Source organism: Homarus americanus, unplaced genomic scaffold (assembly GCF_018991925.1).
Source record: "Homarus americanus isolate GMGI-L3 unplaced genomic scaffold, GMGI_Hamer_2.0 scaffold25483, whole genome shotgun sequence".
Lineage (NCBI taxonomy): Eukaryota > Metazoa > Arthropoda > Malacostraca > Decapoda > Nephropidae > Homarus > Homarus americanus.
The window spans coordinates 35,486-54,611 of NW_024726235.1; the positions used below are offsets into that span (position 1 = coordinate 35,486).

At 36.1% G+C, this 19,126-nt stretch overlaps 1 protein-coding gene across 1 annotated transcript; it reads right to left on the bottom strand.

Annotated features, from left to right (window-relative positions):
• Nucleotides 1-554: 554 nt before the first annotated feature.
• On the bottom strand, nt 555-17,317 carry LOC121865382 (nucleolar protein 10-like). Its single transcript, XM_042364712.1, has 15 exons — nt 17,129-17,317; nt 15,582-15,627; nt 14,758-14,972; nt 14,470-14,606; nt 13,807-14,019; nt 12,917-13,010; nt 11,667-11,816; nt 8,797-8,916; nt 7,610-7,754; nt 6,342-6,502; nt 5,526-5,692; nt 4,044-4,137; nt 3,483-3,551; nt 1,960-2,165; nt 555-1,162 (listed from the first exon to the last, which is right to left on the bottom strand). Exons 1-15 carry the CDS (start codon nt 17,195-17,197, stop codon nt 946-948), a joined length of 2,103 nt encoding a protein of 700 aa, XP_042220646.1. The 5' UTR covers nt 17,198-17,317; the 3' UTR covers nt 555-945.
• Between the last annotated feature and the right edge of the window lie 1,809 nt (nt 17,318-19,126).

The following is a 19,126-nucleotide window of genomic DNA, read 5'->3' on the forward strand; positions in this document are numbered from 1 at the left end:
TGGGCCGTGGGTTCGAATCCTGGCTGGTTGAGGTGTTGATTGTACGAGAAGTCCGTGCTTTATTGGGCTAATGAAATGTGTGTATATATATATATATAGAAAGGAAGAAAACACGTGTTTTCTTTCCTTGTGGTTATCAGCATATACCTGATCACGCCCTACAGTGATTTACTTGCATATATATATATATATATATATATATAGTATATATATATATATATATATATATATATATATATATATATATATATATATATATATATATATATATATATATATATATATATATATATATATATATATATATATATATATATATATATATATATATATATATATATATATATATATATATATATATATATATATATATATATATATATATATATATATATATATATATATATATATATATATATATATATATATATATATAACTGGAACTCTCCAGTACTCAGAATTTAAATTGGCTCGGAATTATACAGAAAATTTCCTCCAATTCTGGGAATATGAACGAGTTTCCGAGGTTGAAAAATCAGGTGTACTTTCTGAGAAAAATCTGGAAACTCCAATTTTTTTTTTCTTGGTGTGACAGCAAAATTCCAAGGATGAAATAGTGGGTAATTCTGGAAAACTCCAGAAACTCTCTCCAATTTTTTTTCCAGATCTGGTATCAAATTCTGATGATGAAATAATGCACAATTTACAGAAAATTTTTAAAAAAAACCTTTCCCAGTACATGGAAAAATTCCGGGGATGAGGGATTTATTCCGGCTTTGAGAAAATCGTCTCGTTACCCGGAAATCTCTCATTCTCGGAAGTGCTCTGCACCAATTGTTCCGGCTAACGGAGATATCACTATATTATAAACTGTCAACATAAAAATAATACTTCAGCATAATGGCTAACAGTAAAGAAAGTACGAAAAACTTGCTTTTATTACAATTATATGGGATCCTTGGCTTTGAATTTTCCTTTGAGCTTGGCTGTTGACCTATGAAATTTTCTTCTTTCTTCTTGGTGTTCTTTCTGCTGCTGCTTTATACGCTCAAACTTGGGTGCCTTCTTCACAACATAATTCATCTCTCGGCTGCCAAAGGTATGCTGTTTGATGCTTTCTGGATGGTCATCTTCCATGTCAAGGCGATCAGCTAAGGTCATTCTGTATAAAATTGTTTTAGATATTAAAAGCATGAATATAATTGTTTAATCTACTTATATTCAGCAGAGGAAAATTTAGTACTACTGTACTAGTTTTTCCCAATACAATACTGTATTATTTAAACATTTAATAGGAGCATAAGGAGGATGAATTGATATAGTAACATTAAAAAAGGAGTTCAATTACAAATAAGCCCAAATTAACCCCTACGCCCCGGGCTAGGGTGCCACTGGCTGTGCCCCCCCACGCAGGGTAAATCGAGAAAAATCAACTTTAACTTCCCTGGGGCCGCAGTGGAGACGGAGATAAGGGGACAGTGTTGTTTTGACGGAGCACTCGTGGTCACGACACACTTAGCGGCCATTTTCTGCTTGCCTTTGTGTCCGGGATGGCCAGTAATGCATATATTTACTGATCGTAATACTTATTTCCTATAAATAATTCATTTAGAATTTATTTTATTTGCATTATTTTTCATAAAAAGTACTCGGCTACACACACGCAGTCTGTCGCCAGGTTGAGGGACGACTCTCCATGGTGACAGGCTAATGAGTACTAACCGCACTGAGCCCACCAACGCTACCCTGCATGTGTCGTGACGTGATAACCCACACTGGGCATTCAAACAATGGTGCGAAAAGGCACGCATCCGCAATGTCAACCGGAGCACCCTTGATGGATGTTCCGGAACATCAACTGGGGCCTAGGGGTTAAGGGGCAAAATTTTAAATCAAAAGTACTGTACTATGTTTGGAAATAGCATCCCTCCCCCTCAAAACGATACAGAAGTTATTTACTTGCTAAGCTTCTTTCTTCTGGCTTTCAGCTCTGTCAAAGAATCAGCTGCAGTGAAGTTAAGACTCTTGCTTTCATGAGTTTTCTTCTTCAAAGGATTACTTGGTTCTGTAAATTTTTTCTCACTACTTTCCGTCTTAATTTGTTTCCATTTGTCTCTTTCTGTTTTTGAGTCTTGTTTAACCTTATATTCTTTCTTGGGTTTGACCTAGAAAAAAGTGATTAGACAATTAATTTTGCAGGAGGAGGAGTAGATGATTCCAAATCTGGATATAAAGGAACCTGAAATTTCAGCTCTTAATGATTAAAACATAAAAGAAAAAATAAATCATCAATATTTTAAAAACTGATAAGTATGAGTGTCCTCGGGAAGAAAGGGCATGATCCCCCCACCATTGGATCAAGCTTGTGTCAAGGGAAAGCAGTGTTTGGTTGGGTAGGGGAATTAATGTGGGCATTTTCCGAGGTTAGACAAGTATGTGAGGTCTGGGTAAGTTAGGTCAGTTACCCGAGGTTAAAACTTTATTGACCCTAAGCTTTGTCAACATTGGTGAAATTAGATAAGGTCATATAGGTGGACCATTCATTCAGCTATTTCAGTTTTGTAAAAGACACCATCGTAACAATGACTACTTCTGTATTAGATTAAATTATTTACTCTGACATTACCCATGACAACATGCATAGTGGAAAGATCATTCAACACAATATGAAGGGTAAAAACCTGGTCAAGATCATCAACAGCAGTAGGTCGTTTATCTGGACTGTGCATGATGTTCAAAGAACAAAGATTTGTGAGAAAAAACAAGAATTCGTTCAAAAAACACAGTAATGTACAGTAATTGATAGATTTGGACAAGATCCTAGACACTTGTATTTTTTATCCCACAGTTGCTCTTGGGAAATATGAGAAACTTAAAAATGATATAAAGGATGTGTTATTTTTTCTTTACATGTCCTCCTTTTTCTATTGCAGCTTTTATGATTCTTGCTCTATTACCTCATGGCCACTCACGTGAGGTGGCCATGCCATGGGAAGTAGGCCATAGGCCTAAGTAGGATCCTCCTATTTTTTTTTATAATATTGTTATGGGCTACTCTGAAGCCCAGTACTGCTTGTGATTCCACAGCTTGGGCTAGTAAACCATTCCACAGGTCTACTACCCTCTGTATGAAAAAGGATTTCTTTATGTTCATTCTGTATGATAGCTTGGTGAGCTTGTAGTTATATCCCCTGTGTTGGTGGTGTGTGATATCACAAAGAAATGGCCTGGGTTCATGTTTTTCATCCTTTTCAGGATTTTGAATGTTTCAATGAAATCTTGTATACTATACTCTAATTCTAAGCCTCCAAGTTCCAACCCTATTGTGTAAATACTGACATAGTATGATGCAATCCACAAACATAATTTATGTGTTTATTTAAGACTAGCATACCAGTGATGCTGTCTATGTACATTAGGAACAAGTTTTAAACCTCTGCCCATTTTTGTTGTTAGTGGATGGACTGGGAAAAAATACTCACATCAAGATCCTCTCCCATGTCCGACATAATAGAATCTGAATCAGAACTATCATCTTCAGCCAAATCACCCTGAAATATGTAAAATTTTAAGATCACACATAATTGTTATTAAATAATATGGTAAATGGGCTCACAATTCAAACCTAAAGGCTAATACATTACTGTACTCAGGTTTTTTACAAGACATTAACAAATAAATATCAATAAGGTCAAATTTGTTCCTATCACTATAAGGCAAGGAATAGTCAAAATTCAGTGCCCTAATAAGCAAGCAATCATGCAACATACAATATATATCAAGCAACACACAATATATATCAGGCAATAACAATATATATCAAGCAACACACAATATATATCAGGCAATAACAATATATATCAAGCAACACATATTATACATCAGACAACACACACAATACACATCTGGCAACACAGAATATATTACTAACTCATAAATCACATCCTATCACTTGAGTACTGTACAAGAATACTTTATCATCTAAAAATCCACTGAGACTACAAATATAATTTCCAGAATAAGAAAAGTGCATTCTTAATTACCCTGGCTTTCAAAAATTCTTGTTCCTCTTCTTCTTCTTGCAATTTCTGTTTCTTTTTCTTCTTATCCATTCTACTAAGTACAGGGTTTAATAATCTATAGGAAAAAGTGATACAAGAAAAATGTTATTCAGTGGAGTTGGCGTCATAACAGCCAGACATAACTTCAACCGCATTATCATAAACCCAATGTACAGTCGACTACTACTAAAGTCCGTTCACTTCTCCCCCTGAACCACAGACTCTAATATTCAGACTCGTAAATCTGAAGCAATAGACTGATACATTATTCTGTCTATAAATGCTTCAGATTCATGAGTCTGAATCTTGGGTTTCATGGTTCAGGGGGGAGGCGAACTTACTTTAGTGACTGTACACTAACTGCTCCATGATGAGGGAAACCCAAACACTAATACAGTACACATTTCTAATACAGTCCATTCTTCTATAACAAGGCAATTTCATTCCTGAAGAACATTGTGTAATAATAACAACTGATTCAATGGGAATTAAGGAGTTAGGGGTAGTAAGTTTGAAAACAACATGACTGACAAATTTTCTTGAATATTTGTTACACTGTATCATTGTAAGTTTTTATGTTTTTAAAATAACTGTATTTTAGTTTTATATCATTTATCAAAAGAATAAAAACATAAAACGGGGGGAAATGCTTGTTATAGTGTGTTAGTCTATGTTGCTAAACAATAGAGTGAAGAGGTAAAATAATGAAGATATGGAGTTTGACTCCAGCTTTCAATGATAAAACCTTTTTAAATCAAAACAGTTCTATCCATATGAGATGCAAATAAACTTATCAAGTGTTTCAATACCAAATTTTCTAGCATAAAGTACAGTAAAAAAAAAATATATAAATTAAGGAAAACAGCAATTAGCCTCATAGGCTTAACTTTATAAAACTGAAATGTAGATAAAGTTGCTTACACTGATTCAGAAATAATTCAGTTATATGGGCAGTGACATCATCACTGCCCTCCTTCAAGTTCACCCCTTGTAGTCACACATGCTAACTGTGAATTTATTCAGGGTTAATACCAAATCGCTTATTCTTACTTAAGTGACATACCCCAGTAGTTGTGCTTACTCAATTGTGTTATACCCAATTCACATTTGTGTTGTAAAAAATGTCTCCTAATACATTCATTGCATTATAACTAATTCGCGTTATAGAAGAACCGATTGTATTTACATGATACTGTACTGCATTAAACTTTCTAGGTTCCAAAACTGCTAACTGATTAATACAGAAGTACAATTTTAATGCCTAAAAATTTCACAGTGAACTCAATTACAGTTTATAAAAATACTGGATATATTTAATGCAATTCTGTTAATTAACATTTACCATATTTTTGCTGCTGAAAAGAAAACAGCAACACTGAAAATATTCACAGAAAATTTTGAGCAATGATTACATTACTGGGAAAGCTGCAGTCTTATTAACTAGCCAAAATAAAATGTGCATACTTAAACTCAGTAGTGTCTTTATCAATCTGGAAGTCAGAACTTGCAAACAGATCACCAAATCGGTCATCTGTCAACAATGCTTGTGCTGCTGCTACCTTCTTCTTCTTGCCATCCTTTTCTTCCTCTATCAACCGCTCAAACAAATCACGGTTGATACTTGGAAGTTTCTGGAAAAAAAAAAATTATTATAGATTTGAATAAAAATCACATTTTAAAGAATGTAATTTCCATTTATAAATAAACTACTGTACACATAACCATATCGATAAATATGACAACAAAATTGTCCTCATGCAAGGTAGCTTTTGCTCACAAGAATGTTGTTCCCAACCACAGAGGCCTTACCTAGAAGGCTTGCTGGATATATCCGAGAAACTAAAATTAAACTACTGTAACTTGCAACTCCGGTTCACAAAGACAAAAGGAATGCTAAAGAAGTCAATACTGTACTAATAAATTATCAGTAATCTGCAGTTCTGCTTTCCTAGCCAGTTTTTGTTGTTAACAGCCAAAATAAAAAAGGCCAATTTTAAGAAGTGTGGGTGTTAAAAGACTGTTTGATCAGATTAAGGGGCAAAAAAAAAAAAGCCTGCCACATATCAAAATCACCTTAACTTCTTAAAGTCTCATCCTCATCATTCAAGTCCAACACTGAGATGATGATGTAAGCATAATGGCAGGATGAGAAATGAAATATTGTACACTAATAATAAATGGAAAATATCATTACAAACTCAAAACATCTATATAATGAAATGTCCAGATAATTTTTCTTTAAAGAACAAGATTTAAACGCATAGCCTTATATCTGCTTACCTTGGTTTGAATTCCCCGTTGATTCTCTTCAGAAATCTTTTGTTTCACTTTACGTTTCATAAAATCATTATAGTCAAATGGATTGGCAATTAATTTAGCCTTGCTGTACAGTCGAACATCCATGTAATAACCGTGCATTACAGCACGCAGCATATTGCTACCTGAAAAGAAGAATACAATTTAAAACAAATTTAATATTAATGTCATTTATGAATAACACTGTCCATCTGTTATTATTAGTATAGAAACTACAGCTATTGAGATGAGTTACCTAAAGGCTGCATCTAAGGTAATCTGAATGGAATGTTTGGGATGGCAGATAAAGCATTGTGTAAATAGTACAGGCCCGAAAGAAACGTTTTTATATTGGCAAGGCTAACTAAAGCTGACAAACAGGGTACACAGTCCATTTAACTCACATTTACCACAAACAATCTTAAATAAAGAAAATAATATTTTGAGAATTTTAAAAGCATTTTATATGACACAGGATAAACCTCAAACACAGGCACCTCACCAAGCATCACTGTCACAACACACGCTTCTTTGCCATTACTAAACTAGTTTTACACTTATTTGCCATTATATACAGCAATGACATCTATGTAATAAATGAACATTATCAATAATGACCACAGACACTAATATCTAGAAGTTTACTTTATCTAGACAAAAAGTCAGCACCTTCCTGAAAAAACAAACAAAACAGACTCCATAAGTGGGATAAGTGAGTTCAACTATTATCCAATATGATTCTGGCAGCATGTTTACCCAATTGAACATTCAGCAATAACATTCCAGTTGCGCAATGGCTTTTCTTAAAGCTTGAACAAGTTATTTCCTGAAAATTTACAGCATTTCCCAAATAAATTGGCAAATTATTGGGCAGGCTCAAGCCTCAATAACCTGACCACTCCCTATGGCCTTGTTGCGTAGTGGTACTGGAGGGCACAGAAATTGGTCACAGATGCAAGGGAATGGGTGAATACAATAAGTTTGGGTCTAACTAAGACAGGTATATTCAAAACTTTCATCAAAATGTTATCTATCCTCTTCATTATTCTCCTACACTTATATGGGATGGGTCAAGGGGTCTAGAAACCTTAAAGAAAGGAGAAGGAAATACTGAAATATGAGTGGTGAAAGACAAGCATAGAAAGTGGCAACAAAATTTTAATGAACCAAAATAATGATTACCTATCAAACCATGTATTCAATACAGTGTGGTATGGTAATATATACAACATAATAATATAATGAATCCTCACCAATGAGGTCATGAAGGCCAAGTTGTTTTAGTTCATCTTCTGTGACAAACTTATAATCATCATACTGATCTGGGGCATCTTCTTCCTCCAACTCTTCTATCAGTGCATCAAGGTGTGAACACCATCTTGGAGCAGCACCAAGGCTCTGAAAGTGGCATTTCTACCTATAATATGACCATGATGTATATATCAAACTACAGAGAAAAACACACTGCAAAACTGATTAATCTAAACTGTTATGAGATGTAATTATTGAAAACATTTGGTACAAACTGATAGCAACAGTTAGCCACAGTTTCTTTTGTACTGTATTTCCTTCTTAATCATATCAAATTATATTCCATTTTTCCAATATCCAATCTCTCCCCTGATTTAAATGTCAATCAATTGTACACTCCTTCATCACATCTACTACATTTAGACATTCCTATGAAGAATGTTTTAATCAGCCAGTAGATGCCTGACCATCAACACACTTGCATTACAATACTGTACATAAATCTGCCAAAGTCAGTGTAGTGTGGCCAGCACTGCACGTGATCACCTTCACTTCCCCAACTTGTAGGGTTAGGTACCAATTTACAGCTGGATGGACAGGGAATGCCTCAAGATTGACCCATCAACCCTTACGACAGGAGGCAAGCACAGTACTGTATCCATCAGCTGTTGCACTTCGGAACTAACAGGGGAACAGAACTAAAAAGAAGGTTAGAGCTCATAAAAAAAAACAGAGTAAACAGTTGCCAAAAAATTAAAGTGGCTAAAAACAAACTCTTACTTATTATAAAGCACTAAGAATTGTGCATCTAATCCCAAAACTCCTGTGCACAATACACAAGGCCAAGCACTAAGCTTCTTAACAAAAGTCAAGTGTAAAAAGGACAGATGCATCTTATCTCATCAAGTTTTGCAGCCGGTGTAAAGTTGGTACTAAAGAACAAGCCTGCATTATGAGTGGATCCATAAAATGAGGAACAGGTGTGAATCACCAGGCTACCAGCCTTCGGTGGTAGAAGGGGGGGCTTCTAATGCTGCTTTTTGGGCTTTGATTGCTGTGGAGGAGGAGGCTTATCTTTTGATTAGATCCTACCACCTTAGTTAAGGGCTCCTTGGACGAAATCAGGAAACTTTAGCAGCACATTATGCAAGGGTTATTCCAAACATGTCAGATTATAAAAACTACTTACAGGCAGGAAATATGTTTGCATCTTTGTATCCTCAGTAGTCAGGAAGATCATGCCAGAGTTTGGCACCACACACATGTCATTGTAGTCTACTCCAGACTCAATACTGGTGTGTGGGGCTCCCTGCAAATTAAAATTATTGTAGTACTTATCAGTCCTATTGCAAATGAGAGACAAACCATACAGATTGTATAAATCATATAAACACTTCAAGGGTAATGCTGTCTATGGCCTCATAAAATAACACAAGAAAAAAAATTCTGAAAATATCGCTTAAATAATGTTTTACTGGAGAACAAAAGACACCCTTAATAGTTCTGTAGCTGTTTATCCTAAACAACCCCTTTAAATGTTCTCCTGTTACTTGTATACACTTGAGTATTATTATTATTTAAATTTGACTCGCATCATAAATACTTGTCCTGTACATTCAAAAACAATAATCGAGGGACAAGGTAGGCACTGAAATCAGGCCAGTGAAAAGCCAGGCGTCTGAACAAGTCTCAAGCCCCCCAATAAAGCGCTAGTTACATAGTTGAAACTATCACAGGCCTTAAACTCCGTGGCCCAGCCAATGCAACAGGGGTGTGTGGTGGTCCTGGCATGAATACTGCCACCAGAGGTAGCGACATTTGCTCTCACTAGGTGGACTCCATGCCCTCATATTTGGGGAAGGTACCTGTGGCCCACAGGGGATGGAGAGGATACTGAGTAAGTAAACTTCATTTACGTAATGTATACATAATAAAAGTGACACTATCTAATGCCTGCTCTATATCCTTATATGGTTGGCTGATGAGTGCATGAAATTTATATACAGTATATTTTAAACACTATGAATAAGCAAAATTATGAGTTCTGATTATGATTACTGATTATGTTTTATGTGAGTGATGAGATATAGCCCTCCTCTCAGTTACCTACTTCTCATCTCTCTCTTCTACACCACCTTTATATTACATCCTTCTCTCTCTTCCACATCCCTAGTCTGACAGGAATAATCCAGGTATTCACTCTATATACTCCATAAGCTGCTTTAGTTAAGGTTAATATTTAATTTTTATCATACATGCTCAAAAAAGTATGAGTAAGTGACTGTTTATGACCTTTAGGTGGATCTGGACACAGCAGTAGAACATGTTGATACCTATTAGGGATAAGACCCTGTTATCTTGAGTTACAGAAACACCCCGAGTACTAAACACCTGAGTAAAGACACGTCCAAATAACGACACGAATCTTGGAAAAAATTATTTATAATGTACAGTAGGCTCTCGCCAATAACGACTTCCACAATAACGTTTTCGACAATAACGGTAAGTTACAATAGATACCCATTTTCGATAATAACGTCTGGATTCTCTTGAATAACGGAAATTTCGCGGGAAGCGTCCGAGCGCATCAATGATAGCATTTGTTTGCCGCCATGTTGATGACGTAGTTGTCCACTCCGCCTCACTCTCACACACGCTCAGTGGAATACAGCGCTGCGTCCACGTGTGAGATTTTCGCCACTATAACCAGTGGTTGTTAGGGTCGGTGATCAATAATGGCTTCCGCATTTTTGCCTGAGGGGGCTAGGGGAGGTGATGGAGGGAGTGATTTGCCACCTGAATGACTGGGAACTTTTAAAGTGAGGAAATTGAACTGTCCTGGGTCTACAGTGCGAAATATTAAGAGGAACTTAGAGGAGACCAAGAAGAGTATTGTGCTGGCTAAAAATATTTCGGTAGTGATGGAAATGCGAGGCGAGCTATGAATGATAAAGGCGATAGAAACAGGTTGTTAGTGATAACAGAGCATTTTCTTGTGAAATGGTTAGCCTGTAGAATGAAAGACAGTGCAAGTGTTAGCTGCCCTCAGATACGGAACAATCATCACACCAAGCACCTCAAAAACTAAGTGTTATATTACTCAAACTCTTTATTTTGATGATTGAATGGTAATTCTTTTTATTTCAGCTAACAAAAAGTGTTAGGAGGGCTTCAAAGGAAAAAATGGGTGAAATTCTTGTGGCAGCGGCACCAATAAATCCTTTTTACATGTATTTTAATGTCACACAAATAACGTTTTCGCTAATAACGGTGTTTTTCAGGCACCTATTAAACGTTATTGGTGAGAGCCTACTGTATCTGTAAATTTCAAAACAAACCTTGGCATCTTGCGGGTCACTGTTATTGTTGTGAAGTGCGTGGGACGGGGTAGGACCACATGTTCCTGCCACCACAGCCCGCATCACAACAATACAGAATAACGAAGGATTGGAAACTATTCCCATAAAATATACTGTATTGCCCTTTGGCTACTGAACAAAATTTGTCAGTCGCTTCACTACACACGGGAGCAGCTCAGAACAGCTGATATCCCTCACTCCCCTCTCCACTGCTCAGCGTGGACACTTAACACACGAAAAAAGTGTATTCCCTTTAAAGTTTCTGACTTTCTGATATTTATTTTTTTCATATTCTGTATGTAATATTGAGTGTGCATGTAACACAGTAAAAAAAAAAAAGGAAAGAAAAGGATAGAGTATATCTACCTAAAAATATTATGACAGCTTGACCTGGAGTGGTAAGGAGAGGGCTAGGGGGATGTGGCTATAGTGACTGATAAAGAAAACTGAAATTACACGAATGGAGCGTAAGGTCTGCAATACTGTAGTTCCAACTATAAGGGGGATGGGGCGGGTGGAGGGATTGCGACTCGTTCGGGCGCCCTGTTCCTCACTGGTCTGACTTTGATGCTTTCTGTCCCTCAATTATTTTATTTGTACATACTATTTTGTTTTTACCATTAATAATTCCATTTAATTTCATAAACTATCATCATCCATTAATAGTTTTAAAGATAGCAATGTTTCAATCTTTACTTACAGTGTCTTTACTCCAAATTTTGACCATTTTAGAAGACATGGACAGAACTAATCCTGTTGAATTGTGAAACTCCAAATCCTTTATTGGAAATCCATCATTATGATCTTTTATCAGCAATGGCTTGTCCGATCGGATGTCGTAGAGAAGCACCTGACAGAAAAAATATAAATTTTAGCCCCACAATGAGGTGAAATGGTACACTAACACAGAAATAATCAGGAATGAGAATGACTTAAAATCTAAATCTGTGATGGACATAGGTATAAGTAACAGGCAAGTCTAAAAGTAACAGTACAATAAAAGGACTAAACAGTTGTCAAGGTATAATTATCAAATGGAGGTAGAGGACCAGTTGATTTCAATGGAAGAACACTGTTAGAAAGGTCAAGAGTGTACCCCTCTCCCAATAATGGCTCTTTCTACTGCTTACTACATTCACACAGCATCACCTGCATTCTCAAATTTCAATTATCCTTTACATTCAACTTTTACATTCCCATCTCTACTCTCTAAGAAGCATTTCTGCCTCCAACACATATCGATTATGAAAGATAATCAACAAGTCCAAAATCATGTTTTATTTTCTTTGTACACACCTACAGCATAACTGTATCTTCTAGGACAAATACTCTTTTAATATATCAGTTTTATGACTACAGTACTAGTTTCAATAATCACATACTTTTCAATAAATTCTCTTAAAATTTCAGATTTAATTATTATTATATACTAGTATACCACATTTAACTGTACCTATCTTTAGCACTTCACCAAAGGCTTGACAATGCCTGCATAATTATCATCTTAATCTGACTGTGAGGGGGCATGGTGGCATGGTTCATGCCTAGGGCACCTAAATTCACCAACCTACCTAACTTTTCAGTTGGGTAAATGATGTAAGTTGAGTACTGTATAGTATGAACTAGTAACACTGCCTCATTACCTTTATGTACTGAAAGCTTATTTTAAAGTGTGCTGTATCTAAATCACCCATAACAGTCAATACATTATATTCAATATTTGAGTGAGCAAGCTAGTGGTTTTACAACTTATGAACAGAATACTGCCTAATTTTTCTTCCTATTCTGAAATACTTTATATATAAGACAATTGCACAACTAGAATACTGAAAGCTTCCTGCAATCATGAAGAATACAGTGAGAAAAGTTAAACAGTAGCTATTCATATAGGTATAAAAGGGTTGATTACTCACTCTATTACCATTCCTTACAATAAGTCAATTAACTCACCTGCCCTGTTTGTGTACCCACACCCAGAGTGAGTGTGTCATTATAGGCTAGAGCCGAGATTCCTAATTGTTTCACCGACTTGTATCCACTTAGCCTGAAAAGAAAATTTAATTTATTCTTTTTTTCACACTTAAAAACTCTTATATAAAATGACTGGGTGGCCAGAATCAACAATGACACAGATTCTCTCTCACTCACTATTATTCATTCTTTCAAACTGCTCAAGATATCCATCTGATTTATCCATGTTACATAATACCGTACATCACCCTAGCATCATGTTTATCCCCAATAAAACATTTGATGCCATGCTTTCTGGCCATGCATGTGCAACACTGCTTCCTGGATGCCTATCCCACTCCCATCTATCTCCTTTGTTTTTTGTCTTTCTCTCACATCATCCACTATTATCTATTATTTCTTTTCATATATCCTTCCTTCATAGCTTGAGTTGTGGATCAAGTACCATATATATATATATATATATATATATATATATATATATATATATATATATATATATATATATATATATATATATATATATATATATATATATATATATATATATATATATATATATATATGTGTGTGTGTGTGTGTGTGTATACTGTACCTGGTGGTAATAATAAGTAAAAAATAAAACTACTTATTCCCAAGTTTTGTTATATGCAACAAAGTAGATATTTATCTCAAGTACAGTTTGGCTACTAAAAAATTGCTGCACTCACTTTGTTTTTTGTCATTGCTCTGGTACAGTATATACTCCTATGCTTCAATAATTACTTTATTAACTCAAACCCATCATTAAGGAATTTGAGGTGAAAGTAGGGGTTCATTAAGAGTCTTACTTGAGTCCACACAAGCATGACCTCCCTAAGACAACTTACTGAATATTTTCTGTAGCCATGTGAACAACACAATCCAACACTCCAACTCTGTGTCTTGATCGTGGATCCCAAGCTTCTACTCTGCCATCTTCAGTCCCACAGGTAAACAAGTAATGAACGTTATTAAAAGCACATTTGTTTACACCAGGAGCATCTGTCTGCAAGGAATTGAGAAACCGGCCCTGGTTCAAATTTAAACGATATATTTCACTCCTGAAAAACAAGAGAAGAAAAATTGAAATATGCAACAGAGAAAATATATACCTGTCAACCTAATTCTATTTTCACATAAATGGGTTGGAATAGATGCAGAACAGGAGGTACTAGGATTGGTTAGAGGAAAGAGAGAAATGATGTACTGTGAATTCATAGAAAAAAAAATTAAGATATGTTAGTCATATAATTAGGCATAATAGCAACAGATATTGTATGGGAAGTCAGAGAGATACAATATTTGGGAGCAGTGGTAAATACAACTAAAAATATTTGGAGCAGAAGACCACAATCATCAAACCTAAGAACTGATTATTTCCACAGCACTATTTAATCCATTTCAATATTAAGCGTTGGCCATAATCAAGCATACAACAACCCAGTGATCCCAACCATGAGAAAGAGTACAGTTCAAATGTATTACAGGGTATTCACTTTTGTCATACTTACCCAGATGAAGCAATATAGAGATCACAGGATGGATAATGATAGGCCAAGTCACGTCCAAATTTGGGAATTCGAGTCCGAAACCATCGACCAGCTTGACTATGAAGTTCAACATACCTTTCTTCTTGTAAGAAAACAAGCTGAAACATAGTACTTATTTCTATTACTTTGCTAAAATAAGAAGTTCTACAAAATATTCCATTTAAAACATAAATACTGCAATACCCTCAAGTCAGTGATAACTAATCAAGACAAAACTAGGTCAGTCAATTCAAGCAAAGTTAAACTCACCTTGCTATAATCATCAGAAAGAACTTCAAATTGAATGACTTCAGCATCAAAGCATCTCTCAAACTTAAGGGATAGAGCAGCAACTTCATAGCATTTTACTCTTGGTTTGTAAGTTCCTGTGGCTAAAATATAGCGACCATCTGGGGATACTCGGACACAACCACTAACGTCAGGCATTGTAAAATCCTGAATCAATTCTATCCTACGTCGAAATTCTGAAAACAGCATAAAAACAAATGTTACAAATATACAGTACTGTATATATGATTTACGTAGCCACTTAAAACGAGAGTAAAATTTAAGGACAGTACAATACTGTAGTATTGATGATCAACCTACCTAATAAAATTTATCTGTAGAATAAAATTTATTTCTCACCTCAAGACTAAAGCAAATCAGATGGAGGAAGAGTATTTTTCATATTCAATTTAGGTTTTCGTCCCTAGTTTTTCCAGTAAAGACAAATAACCACCAGCTTCAAAAGCAGCGACATTGTGTTGCATGTAACATGACGATGATGGAATGATGCTGGACCTTTATCATATTTGGTGCCTCTGTCCATAAATGGCTGTTCATATTCATACACTAATAATTTTATGGATTGTATTTACAAAATTCCACCACATTCTAGTTATGCTTTAGAGTATGGTACTGTACCATACTGCTCAAAGCACTGGTCAAGGAAGACACGATTCGTTATTGTCTATTTTTATTCACTTAACCTTGACGGGTTAAGGTTTAACATGTACAGCATGCACACACAAACATTACAGGCATTTTACTGATGACACATAAATAAAATAAAGCATTTACCAAAAACTTACCAACATCTCTTTTTGATAGTTGTCGTCTTTTCCTGTCTGTCAACCACTGCAAAAAATTTTAAAAAAAATTATTTTATAAAACACAGTACTGTATAGTTACTGTTCGTTTATCCAAGCAGCCTATACTGTATCTGCCATTAGAAACCTCAATGGCTGCAGTTATAAAAAATCTATGTATGATAGACACACACATACACAGAGCAATTAATAATAAATTATCACAAACCAATTAGCAATTCCAACAGCTGTTAATAAAATAACACTAACCAACCAACCTACCTAACCTAAAATAATGCACTTCCATCCTAGGAGAGGTATGTTATGAGGCTAGGTAACATTTGGGTTGGTTTATTTTATTTACAACAATCATCATTCTCCGGTTGGCTGATAATGACGACCACACCAATGTAGCTGGTCAACATATACAGATATCCCCCGATTTAAGACAGGGCTACATTCCTGAAAAACACATTTACTAATACTGTATAATTATTGTTACTGTAATAAAATTATAAGTAGCATTAACTATAATACATAACCATTCTAATTATTCCAGTGCCAGTGAGTGCAGATAAAAATACAAATTATTTTGTTTACTTACTCCCACTGCAGATGCATAGCTTAATATTCAAGTTAAGTGGTTAAATTCAAGTTGCCAATAATCTCTGTATAGCACAGGGGCTCTAGTCCAGACCAATTGTGCACTATTATTACCTGCTACTGTACATGACATTTCACTATTAAACAAAATTCTTTCTTTACCCACAAAACTGATAAACAATGCACGAGCAATACGCTTGGCATGATCGGAATATTAAATATTTTTCAGCTTCAGTTAACAGACATTTTACCGTCAACTGACATATTGTCCAGGTTTGCCACAGAAATAAAAATAACAATTATTACCAGACTTTCGCTGATTGAATTCTGACAAATTCCTTACTTAAAGGAAACAAAATAAGTTTAAGTTGATGTTTTTTATGAATTTGAGGTGGGAAATAGTCACACACTGGAGGATATATTTACCCACATTCTTGGACTCATCATCAGGGGTTTTGGTCTTACAGACAGGACTCAACATAACAAGCAAGAGGCATTTTTTGTTACAAGTGGTATCTTGAGTGTTTTATATATTTTCGGTATGATGACGCCACTGATGGTGGATACCAAGATGAAAATGACGGTAATTATATAATTATTGATGAATTTCTCGCCGCTGATTTTCAAAGAAAATTATTTAGAAAATGCTGCAGTTTCACTGCATTTTATAGTGGAAACTGTTGCATTTATGGTAAATGAGTTAAAAGTGTTAATTTAAAAGTTCAACTTAACTTAAACTAACCTTAAACTAAACTAAACTAACCTAACCAGCTAATATTGACTATACCGCAAACACCAAAGCAAATAACGTGTAGGTGATATAGTCGTCAATATTAGCCAAAACGCCTTCTGGACAGCAATATGTAATAGGATTTAAAATAAACTATCCCAAGAACGAGTCAAGTACATAACTAGTTGCCTTAAAACATGATCACATTTACACTTACCTCAGGAAGTGATTTTCCGGCACTTAAATTGTAAACCTTAACATTATTACGTCCGTCTAGAGCCCTCATGTTGACTCAGATCAACATAACTCGCAATACAATAAAGAGTAGTCAAATAATTGGCGTTTCTTCAGAGGTTTGAACAATTCAGTGACTCCCCACACGTGACACCTCCAAGGAGTGCGGCTCAGGCTGTAAACAGAGACACCTTTCAATAGTTGGCCAATAATATGATAACTTTGGGGAAATTTATTAAATTATAAAAGTTTTCCAACCATAAAAAAAATTTCCTATTGTCATATTGATTTAACAGGTAACTAAAGACGAAGTAAAACGGTGATTTAATCATGAGCCAAAAAGAGCATGATTACAAACTTAGTGAAAGTTAGCTAGAAATTAGAATTTGTGTAATTACAAGTTTTACTTTTATCCTCTTCACAACTGTTTTAATACTCTTTTATTTTACTCTTTTATCCTCTTCGCCACTGATCGGCTCGTTAGCCGCCCGGGCGATCGGTCACGTCTCTGTCACGCACTGTTGGCAAGTACTAGGCATGCACCGGCTCCTGAATGTACCTGAACCTGCTCCAGTGTTGGTCAAGTCTTCTCTTGAAAGAGCTCACACTCGGTGCCGTCACAACACTTTCTGGTAGATTGTTGCAAGAGTTTACAACCCTCACTCCGAAAAAGTTTGCCCTCACAGTTTTCTGGACTTGGGGCTTCTTCAATCTTGAGCTGTGACCCCTTGTGGGGCGAGCGTCCGCCAGTTCCAAGTAAGGACACTTGACTGAGTAGTGCCCCTTGAGATGCTTATACACCTCAATTAGGTCACCCCTTGAGATGCTTATACACCTCAATTAGGTCACCCCTTGAGATGCTTATACACCTCAATTAGGTCACCCCTTGCCCGTCTGTAGTATAAGCTAGGCAATTTGCCAACAGTGCGTGACAGAGACGTGACCGATCGCCCGGGCGGCTAGCGAGCCGATCAGTGGCGAAGAGGATAAAAGAGTAAAATAAAAGAGTATTAAAACAGTTGTGAAGAGGATAAAAGTAAAGTTCAGGGTAGCTGAGGTGCTGAAGTGCAGGTACCAGTCTGGTGGCCCTCCTTTGAACATTTTTAACCAACTGACAGTCCCTAGCATATCTCGGGGACCAGACGGGGTGACAGTATTCCAGATGGGGAAGCACTTCACCCTTGAAGTGACCTAGGGGTACTTGTAAGCCCGGACCTACGGCCTAGAAAACAGTGCGTTAAAGTTCGAAATAAGGCAAACAGAGTGTTGGGTTTTATATCTAGAAGTGTAAGTAACAAGAGTGCAGAGATCTTATTGCAACTATATCTTGCGCTAGTCGGGCCGCACCTCGATTATGTGGTTCAGTTCTGGTGCCCCTATTATAGAATGGATATAAATTCACTAGAGTCAGTGCAGCGAAGAATGACAAAAATGATTCCGGGACTTAGAAACCTTCCATATCAGGATAGGCTAAAGAAACTTAACTTGCATTCCCTAGAAAGACGAAGAGTGCGGGGAAATATGATAGAAGTATTTAAGTGGGTGAAAGGAATCAATAAAGGGGATATAGACAAAGTTCTTATAATATCCGAGCAGGATAGGACTCGGAGCAACGGATTCAAGTTGGATAAGTTTAGGTTTAGGAGGGAGTTAGGAAGAAACTGGTTCACAAATAGGGTGGTGGACGAGTGGAACAAGCTTAGCAACTTTGTAGTAAGTGCGGGAACTCTGGAAAGTTTCAAAAGGGGGCTAGATAGATTCATGGATGATAGAGAGTGGTAGTAGCTCTCGACAGGAGCTGCCATGCACAGGCCAACCGGCCTATTGCAGACTCCTTATTTTCTTATGTTCTTATGTTCTTATTACGAGGGACGGACCGTCTAGATATCTCGTAACCTGGTTCTTCACCAATGATTGAAAGATTGGAACTACCAGCAATTATGTATGAACAAAGAGAGTAGGGAACAACACAAGCTAGAAC

Bases quoted from the DNA above. Each gene is read 5' to 3' on its own strand.
- LOC121865382 (XM_042364712.1), bottom strand. From the start codon at position 17,197: ATGAGGGCTCTAGACGGACGTAATAATGTTAAGGTTTACAATTTAAGT. The intron at 8,917-11,666 runs GTAAGTAAAGAT...TTTAATTTGCAG, and splicing joins AAATTTGGAGTAAAGACACT to GGAGCCCCACACACCAGTAT. The intron at 4,138-5,525 runs GTATGCACATTT...TTTTTCCTATAG, and splicing joins AAAGACACTACTGAGTTTAA to ATTATTAAACCCTGTACTTA.